Raw genomic sequence first — 9,629 nt, forward strand, 5'->3', positions numbered from 1 at the left:
TTTTTATACGATTTACAATTTTTTTTTCTGTCTCGAATTATAGATTATTTAAAACAAGATCAAATCGCTTATTTTTTAATTATTTTATATTTATAATATTTTTTAAACTATTCTGTTGTTTAATTAATGAAAAGTCGGATAAAAATATATATAATTTGCTAGAGTAACTTGACCCTTCTGTCTGCTCACAAATAACATCATCATTTCAATTTCTTTTTTATTCGGACATTCTCAGTGTATTTAAGGCAAAGATGTATCGCTCTCATTATCCGAAAATGAACAAGCATCTCTCGCGGTCTTACACGCTTTTATTATAATTTATGAATATTATAGTGATGATCACAAAAATATCTGATTAAAAAAACTTCTCGTAAAATTATTGCATAATAATATTTTAACAATATATGTATAGACAAATGTCTCTTTCTATACATTTTAATATAAAATTATATAAATAATATATATATAAATCATAAAATTCTGGTATTTCTGTATTTTATGATAACAATTTTGCAATCTCGCGATCGATTAGAGTTTTACCGTCTCCCCCACATCGATAGGTCAAGTCAGTTTCCAGCACGTCGAGCACATCGAATGTTGCTCCAGATTCGTGTCCAAGGATGGCAATTGCGCCACAATTCCCGGCGGCTACACGGATTCCCATATCTGCGAGGAACGCGAGCAAACGACAACGTCGCTCTCGCCTAGAAAGTAAAACTTCTATGCCGTACTCGGGGGGCTACCGCCCCCGGGTCTGGTCAAGTTTTAATCATTTAATTATGCTCGCAAAAACGGCAGTTTGAAACGGGAGAGATGAACAGAGAATCGAAAAATTAGAATTATCTATTGATGGATTATACTTCTATTATTTTTCCATTTTATTTTTTTAAACGATTCTTTCTGTCATTTATGCACAGAGAATTATATATTTTTGCTAAATAGTAAATTGCTTTGGTGATTGTATCACACGCACATACACATATTTATTATGTTACTAGTTTTTGATTCAATCAATTTGTTTATTGAAAATCAAATCAATATTTAAAAATAATTATATTAATCCAACAATTTAATAAATAATTATTTGTGTTTTTATTTAGAAAGGTAATGGACTTGTGTTACGTACTAACACAATACTTAATTTGTAATAACACAATACTTAATTTGTAATATTTAGAGAGATATACATGTTTTCTCTACGTATCGTGTATATGTATAAAATAAAAGTTAAAAAAGACGAGAGATTCTTGATATCTTGAGTGAATAAAATTCTTCTAATGATTATCTCGCCCTTGGATGGAAATGTGGAGCACTTGATTTCAGGTGGCGGATATAAAAACCGATCGTCATCGACATTGCTCGTTGCGTTTGATGAAAATAAGGCATCATTGATCGGCATTCACATACAACATTTACATACATTTACAACATCTCAATTCTAGAAACATTTTTATACATTTTCTCTCTTCTATATAAATTCGAATCATATGCGATATAAATTCAACTAAGAGAAAGCTCAATCCTAATAAATTGAATCCTATATATATCGCAGTTTTTTGAATTCAACTAAGAGAAAGCTCAATCTTAATAAATTGAATCCTTACACATTGCGATTTTTTTCAACGAAAGTTCTTTACGTAAATCACCTTATGTAAAGAATCTCACTTGTTTAAATGATTTTCTCATCGGCACTTATCCGCGAATACTTTCGCGCGTTTTGGTGCGCGATCCGCGTTTCGCTACTGTGCGAAATCGCTTCTCCGCGCAATGGAACAATCAGATTGTCATAAACACAATGCAATATGTTACGGAAGTGCCGTAAATGGAGCCATTAATAACGAGCGAAATTTGAATATCAATACATCGAAATTGTATTCGCGATAGAAATCGTAGGAACGAGCTACGATTTAACGTCTTTTTCGTCGTCGGTTTATTTGATTTTTGGTTTTCACGGTCAGATGCGCGTAAATCATGACTCGCCGCTGATGGATGATTCACTCGCAATGGTTCGCGCACTTATTAACCGCTAATTGCAACATTCACTTTATTTAGCATTTACGTCTTGCGAGTCGCGATTTGGATTGCGTTTTCGCGATTATGTCTCGACCCAGTGCGCAAAAAGGGATACTGAACGAACACAGATAATTACGATAGTTCAGAGCCATTTCGACATCTTGATGTATGAAAGATCTTTTTTATAATTTAGCAATATTGTGTGAAAGCATAAAATCTTTACAATCTTACTGTCTTGTAGAGTTACTGCTCGTATTTAGAATATTGGAAAGAACTTGCCTTCTTATTTGAAATAACTAAGAAAATTTTTATATAAAAAGAATGTGTGAAAAGATGATATCCGATATTCTTTTATTCTGATATTCTCTTATGATGTATTGATTCATTCAAACGAGCATAATTCTATTTTTGAATAAAAAAAAAAAAAAAAAAAAAATTAAATAAATGAATTTATACGTCTGGGCAAAAAATAAATATATGAAATAGCCGCATAGTATTTGCAATCCGATTAACGTACTATGTGTTACATGCAGAAGCTGCTTTGTTCACGTGCCCGAGATCGGTTTATTGATTGCAGCCGATGCATGCATTACAGCAATGTGCTTCTCGCGGGGGAAAGCGCATCCGGACTGCGGCGATGATGTGCATGCGAGTTAATCTGCATTTTTGACTTTTTTTATATCTAGAAATCGTTTATACACAAGTATACATCTATACGCACACATAATCTCAAAATTTAGGTGATCTCAAAAATACACAATATATATATTTGTTTATATTGTTACATTTTATAATTTTTTTGTTGCTTTATTAATATTTTTCTCTTACATTGTTATATATAGACATGAATTAAATCTCGTTGATTAATAATAATGTTCCTCTCTCTCTTTCTTTTTCTCCCATTCTTTCTCTCTTCCACTCTCTCTTTTTTTCTTGCAACTTGATACGTTTTTAATTTTATAGAATTTTTTAAAGCATTACGTACGTAAAAGATCTCTATTTTTTTAAGACATTACGTATGTAAAAATGTATCTCCCTCAGGTATCACATTGCTCGATATAACATGAGCATTAATATTTCTCGCATGCTCTGCACTAACGAGTACACACGTTCATCTCCCTCTCTCTTTTATTTTCTTTCTTACTCTCTCTCTCTTTATCTGTCTGTTATGATTCAAACAACGCGAGCGCGTGGCGTTACAAAATAATTGGAATCGTTAAACTTTCCAGATTTTGCAACGTACTGCGCGTTCAACATCGCATAGGGTATTAACATCCGCGGTGGACAGGGTTGTTTCTCCGCGCAGAGATACACTCGCGGGAGAGAAATATAATGGATCGTGTTGCGCAAATCATTATTTTTACACCGCGTTGTTCTTATACTGTTTCGGTAATTGTTAATCAGTCTGAAAAAGCGCGACCGATGACGAAGAAACACGAGGGCGTTTATTTTCATCGTTCGGAAACGACGATATCGCACTTGCGTAAATCGTAACTACGCTTTTACGGAGGGAGAGAGAGAGAGAGAGAGAGATAAAGAGAAAGAGACAGATGTACTCTCCGATGTGACCCAGAAGTAAATGCGTTCATGGCTATAACTACCTTTAGTGTTAGTTGCGAAATTAGCGCCGTTCGTTAAATGTGCGTTTATTAGACCCGAGGGTGAATGATACATGGAGGGAGAATTGCTAGAACTATTAAATATTGAAAAATTCAAAACAACTATATGTACAAAATGTACAAATTTTACAATGTGCAATTGAAGAATTTTTTTGGTTTCGTAGAAGGAATAAGAAAAAAATATTTCTGTTTATATAAATATTATAAATTAATCAGTTGTTGGTTCTCACTACTATTTATGTTATTGGCAATGTTAATAAAACTTTTTTATTAAATTTGTCTAAACGCAAGTAGAGAAAAAATTTTATTTACGAATCTTTTTATATCATTCTTTTCTAAAAATTTCTTAGGATTTGTAAGAAGTTCTTACATCTATTAAAAAAGCTATCTTATTCGTAATGTTACATATTATCTAATTAGTCCACACGGTAATAATAATAGTTCTATTATATTAACGGAATGTGCATGTACACTGCCTTCTCAGAATAATAGCGATTTCGACACGATTCTAGTGAAACGAATGACTAGAGGGAACAGAGGAAAAAGATCGCACGGTTTTCCTCGCACAAAGAGTTAAACATCGATGGAAAAACGCAGATTGCAAAATTAATTCACGCGCGTAATAAAATAAAATAGAACTATATTGTAAATTAATGAAACTAAAGAGGCGAGAAATTAAAGAAATGCGGATTTCATTATTGTGAAATTAATATACGATATCGATATGTTACATTCTCTGTGTGTACACCGTAAATTAACTAGAAATATATAAATCAGAAAATCACATCGCGGAAAAAAAAATTTAGTTGGATTGTCGAAATGACGCGTTCTTATGGGCTGCGATTGTAAAGATCGATTCTTGTCCTTTTTGTCCAAAATATGTACGTATGTCGAGTGCATATTTCGTTTGATTGCAAAATCGATGTAGGATTCGGGTTGCAAAAATTCATTGTTTCTTGTGTTTCTGCCAAATTTGTCTTAATTGACAGCAAACTTCTTAAATATTATTACACTGTCGCGAGAAATCATTTGAGAAAGGTAGATGATGACCGTATTTTCTATTTCAGAGAGTTATAGTGCGATTGCGTTATTACACGCTTATTATTTTCTTATTTGATGAAATTACAGCGCGTAATAGCGAGATATAGACGATTGTTTTATATAGATATAGAGTGTATGACCCTTTTACGCAAGTTGTAAAAACGTTCCGACGTTTTCTTTCTCATGCCACATTTTCCTCGGTTGTGTGTTACATCCTAATCAGAGCCGCTCCATCAACTTGTACACTGTACACTCAACACATAAGCCGGATACTTTACGAGCTACATGCCACGTTAGTAACCGCAATGTGATTTAACGTATTGTGATCAATATCACGATTGTGATTCGTGAATCTAAAAGTGATCGATCGACAATGCTTGTTAAGACGATTGTGATGCGGTATCGGAGGTTGGGGTTGTACAATTTATTCGCGCAATAAATCTTTTATATAGCAATCTGTATATTTTGAAATAGAAACCTGTATTTTGAAATAAAACAATTAAAACATATTTAAATATTAATAAATATGTAGTAAAACGCAAATTAGAGAAATTTGTGATTATTATAAATTTTAAATCACATAAAAAATATTAAGTTGAATCAAAAATTGCGTTTAGAATTAATAATACTGATAATATTAATACACACTTAATAATCTAATAATATTCATATTTTAATATTATTATTTGTTATTAATTTTAATAATATTCTGCAACGCTATTTAATATTTACATACACACAAGCTATGTGCTTGTTTCTCTCAAAAAAAATTTTCTATTTTTTTAATAAAACTTGTTTGTTTTAATTCCAAAATATTTCAGAAAATTGCAAAATGTAATAAAATCACGTGTGGCGAGTATTATTCAGTGTTATTTAGCTTTAGTATTTTATCAAATTCTAAATTAAAAATCAGATTAATATTTGATATATTTCTTATTTAATTATTTTATGTAATTTTATGTTTGATGTGATTTAACCTTTTGACTTATTGTTAAATCTAATAGCTTTACACGTATAAATTTCTTTATGCGTGAAATCTTGCGGAACGTTATAATTTAGCTTTATATAAATCTACTTTCCCCGCGCGAAGCGTAAAATTTAAAAAAATAGAAAATATTTAGATTTTATAAATTGTTGATAAATCTAAAAGCGATCTAGAGTCATGATTTAACCCGCATTCTTCGATGCGAACAACAATCTGCTTTTTCTAACAAACTAGGTTAACGATATACGGATTTCATCCACAGAATCTGTGGTCCATCCTTCTTCAATGGTCTATAGTCCTTAGGTATCCTCAAGGGTGTTCGGAACCGGAAGTTATGATTGATCGTCGTTGATTGGTGCTCTTGAATTCCCGATAAGGGATTCGAAAGGGTCGATCGCGCTATTAGTGAAAGGGGTCCGCATCCGAAGCGGTGCAATCGTCGAGTGTCGCCCCCCGGCCTCATCCCTGAGTTCCCCTGGGCCTGGGCAGGGCTTTGCTATAAAAGCATACTGCGTTGCCCCTCAAACACGTAGTGTTCTCCCGTGTAGCGAGCAAAGAAAAACTCTCATCACACACACCATGAAGTTCTTCGTAAGTTTCTCCTCGCGCAAGTATAACGCAGGAAGTAAAAGTTTGCCGTTGCGGACCCGTTGCGGAATAATTCACTTGCGATTGTTCCCCGAAGATTCTCTATTACGCGATACTGTTGCACAAGTATTGCATATGTCTAGTAGCTTTATGCAGTATTTGCCCTTGCTTTATGTAATATAATTTAAAGTGTAACATGCATCTTTTGTCATACAACTCGCAATCTAAACTTTTCTACATAACACATTCAAAAATCAAGTAAAAAATATACAAAATATTAATTTAATTCAATATTTGATTTATAATTTAATATGATACTGATAATTAATCATATATATTTTTACATACATTTTTTGATTTTTATTACTTATTATTATTATTTTATTAAATTGCAATATGTTATTGTATTTTACAGATTGTTTTGTTTGCCGTTGTAGCGGCCGCCAGCGCTGGAATTATCAGCGGATATCATGAGCCAGTAAGTACTTTTTTAATAAATACTATTTTTTTACACATTTTATAATAAATATTATTTCTCTGTTATCACTTTTCTTTGTGCTTTATATATAAAATACAATATACATGCATATAATATAACATTAATACTATTTTATTGTAACACAATATAAATTCTTTGTAGATTTACTATCGCTTCTCTGAATTTAATCATCATGATTAATCATACTAGAATTTAATGGAGTTATTCAACTCTCATTAATCTTCTTCATCTAATTACCATTAATTTTATATCAAACCTCGACGATTCTGCCATTTTAAACAATTCAACATTCTTCGTTACTAGAGTAAGATTCGAACGATTCGTGCGCTTCAGCAAGATAAATGTATAATCTATAAATTTTTCTAATCAATTATTTACAAGGGAAATGTTTGTAGGTTTTTAAACTTTTAGAATTATTATACATTTTATCTTGGAAAAAATTATTAATCTCTCAGTTCGCAAATTAATCTTACAAAAGAAATTTGTCGCCATCGCCATCGTTGTCAAGCATGACTGATGTTTCGTCTAACAGCATTTATTTTTTATCTTGACATTCATTTTTGATATTCTACATTCTTGAAAGAACTCCAAAGGTTTTTCCTATATATTCCTACCGATAAATCGAAACATGTGTTATCTAATCTTCATCTATCATTCTTTTCTTCCGTCAGCGTCTTTGCATTAAACATCATTCTTATTGCTGTTCGCAATTTTCTCTCGATCTGTGTGCGTGTAACTCTTCATCTTTTAAAACTCCATTGCTGATCGCCATGCGGAGTGGTTCCATTTATCTCACTTCCGGCGACCGAGTAGCTTTGGACGTACTCGGCGGCGAAAGTAATTTCACGTAACACCCGGCTGTGTTAACCAGTGATCGATTCCGATCGTATGAGCGAATGTTTGACGAACTCAGATCGCGCAGCCCTGGGTGACTCCTGTGGTGCACGCTGCTCCAGTGGTGCACGCCGCTCCGGTGGTGCACGCACCCTTTCCCTTGGTTGCGCCCGCACCGAGATACCTCAAGGTCGCCGCTCCTGTATCGTACGCTAAGGTAATGGTGGTGAAGAGATTATTATCGAGATCGATTCTGTATTGAATCACACGGTAGACACGTGCCTAATCGTCTCCGCTGAACTTGACAGGGTGAATTGGAACAACAAAAATAAACTAAATACACAATTTATCCCAGAAGATGATGGTAAAGAAAAATATCGGTTAAAGTTATTAAGAAGTAATGATATAATAGCAGAGGAATATATATATATAAATGCTGTTGCTTCAATTAAAGTCTACGTCACGGGCTGCCACAAACATATATAGTTTATTTAATGATCTTTTTATTGGACCAAATATCTTGATAGTTGTTTTAATAATCCAGATATTTGGTCTAATAAAAAAATCATTGAATGAAATATATATGTTTGTGGCAGCCCGTGACGTAGACTTTAATTGAAGCAACAGCATTTTTTTCCGTGTATATATATTGCTAAAATATTCAAAATAATTTATTTTATTTGACATACTAAATTATATGTAAATAATAAATATATTAATATATTACATAATAAACGAGAGTATAAAAAATAAAAAAAACATTTGCTAGAAAGATCAACTTTTAATCATACAATTATTTGTTTGCTCTTTTTTTAAAGAATAATTTTTTAGCAAAGAAGATAAATTATCATAATTAATACAAAGTTTAAAGATTTATTATAATTATTATATAATTATCAAAATTGAAATCGGATGCAAAATTTGTAATATTAATGAGAGATATTATTAGTATATTATGCAGCGTGGCTTGATATTACAGTTGGTAGCAATCCGGACCAGTAATTACAGATTTCGGAGAATGACGTGCAACGGGAAATGAGTAAATACCGTGATTTTGTGTTGTATCACTAATTGCGCCTTCCCTTCCGTTTAATGATCGATCGATTTCTAATGTTACGTTACATTGTAAGATCTGATCGGTAGTTGCGTGTCTTTTTTGCTTGACATTGCAGTTGAACCGGCAACGGAATATACGTGTTCGTGATTGTTAGTTAATAGGATTTCCTATTTAATTGGAGATCTATAAAGAGGCTGTGACGAAATCCCGGCTCAATTGCATCGAAATGATCGATGCAATTCGCTTATGTAACGTTTGTTTCGCCTTTAAACCCCGTTACATAATTAATGATACGCATCCTAAATTATCTTTGTTCTATTTGTTTTCATAATAGCTGTTCAGAAATTTCGTAGCAATATTAAGTTTCGTTGGAAAAGTAAAATCTTTTTCCTAAAATTTTTAATATTTCTGCAATTAATTTTTATTATATTTAATTACCATTCTATATTATTTTAGTATTTTATGTTATTATTTTTATATTATATTAAATCAATTATATATAGTTTTGTTCAACAAATTTATCGATTTTGTTGAACAAAATCAATTTAAGCACAAATAGATTTATTTTATAATATTCATATACATTATATAATATTCATACACATGTATATAATACGTTTTCTGAATTTGTTTCGCGTTAGACGCTTTGAATTGTTCACAAAGCTTCAAAAAGTATAATCAATAATTTTTCTTGTATTACTATAATATTAATATCTTTTATTATTGTTTACTACAGCAGATTCATCATGTGCTCAACATCCCCCAGCATACCCCCATTCCACCCCCGCATCCGCAGCCCTTGAACATCAAGGCAGAGGGCCACGTTACTAGAATACATTATGACGCTCCGCATATCCCGCATCCGCATCTTGTCGGCGTCGAGCATTACGTGCCCGCTCCGGAGCCCGCTATCTCCGTCGTCAAGGCTGGTCACGGTTGGGCCTAAGATTTTCGCACGATACAACATGCCCGTCTAATCCGATGGTCCAGAGC

The 9,629-nt window shown here is 32.6% G+C and overlaps 1 protein-coding gene across 1 annotated transcript; it reads left to right on the top strand.

Annotated features, from left to right (window-relative positions):
• The first annotated feature begins 6,191 nt into the window (after positions 1-6,191).
• Positions 6,192-9,623, top strand: LOC115243179 (A-kinase anchor protein 14-like). Its single transcript, XM_029819959.1, has 4 exons — positions 6,192-6,249; positions 6,662-6,724; positions 7,659-7,796; positions 9,373-9,623. The coding sequence occupies exons 1-4, from the start codon at positions 6,238-6,240 to the stop codon at positions 9,580-9,582; spliced, it is 423 nt and encodes a 140-aa protein (XP_029675819.1). The 5' UTR covers positions 6,192-6,237; the 3' UTR covers positions 9,583-9,623.
• Positions 9,624-9,629: the final 6 nt, after the last annotated feature.

Source organism: Formica exsecta, unplaced genomic scaffold (genome assembly GCF_003651465.1).
Source record: "Formica exsecta isolate Colony F162 unplaced genomic scaffold, ASM365146v1 scaffold696, whole genome shotgun sequence".
In the NCBI taxonomy this organism is placed as follows: domain Eukaryota; kingdom Metazoa; phylum Arthropoda; class Insecta; order Hymenoptera; family Formicidae; genus Formica; species Formica exsecta.

Excerpts from the sequence above, each read along its gene's own strand:
- LOC115243179 (XM_029819959.1), top strand. Across the intron at positions 6,725-7,658 it reads TCAGCGGATATCATGAGCCA|ATCGCGCAGCCCTGGGTGAC; the intron begins GTAAGTACTTTT and ends TGACGAACTCAG. Across the intron at positions 7,797-9,372 it reads CTCCTGTATCGTACGCTAAG|CAGATTCATCATGTGCTCAA; the intron begins GTAATGGTGGTG and ends TGTTTACTACAG.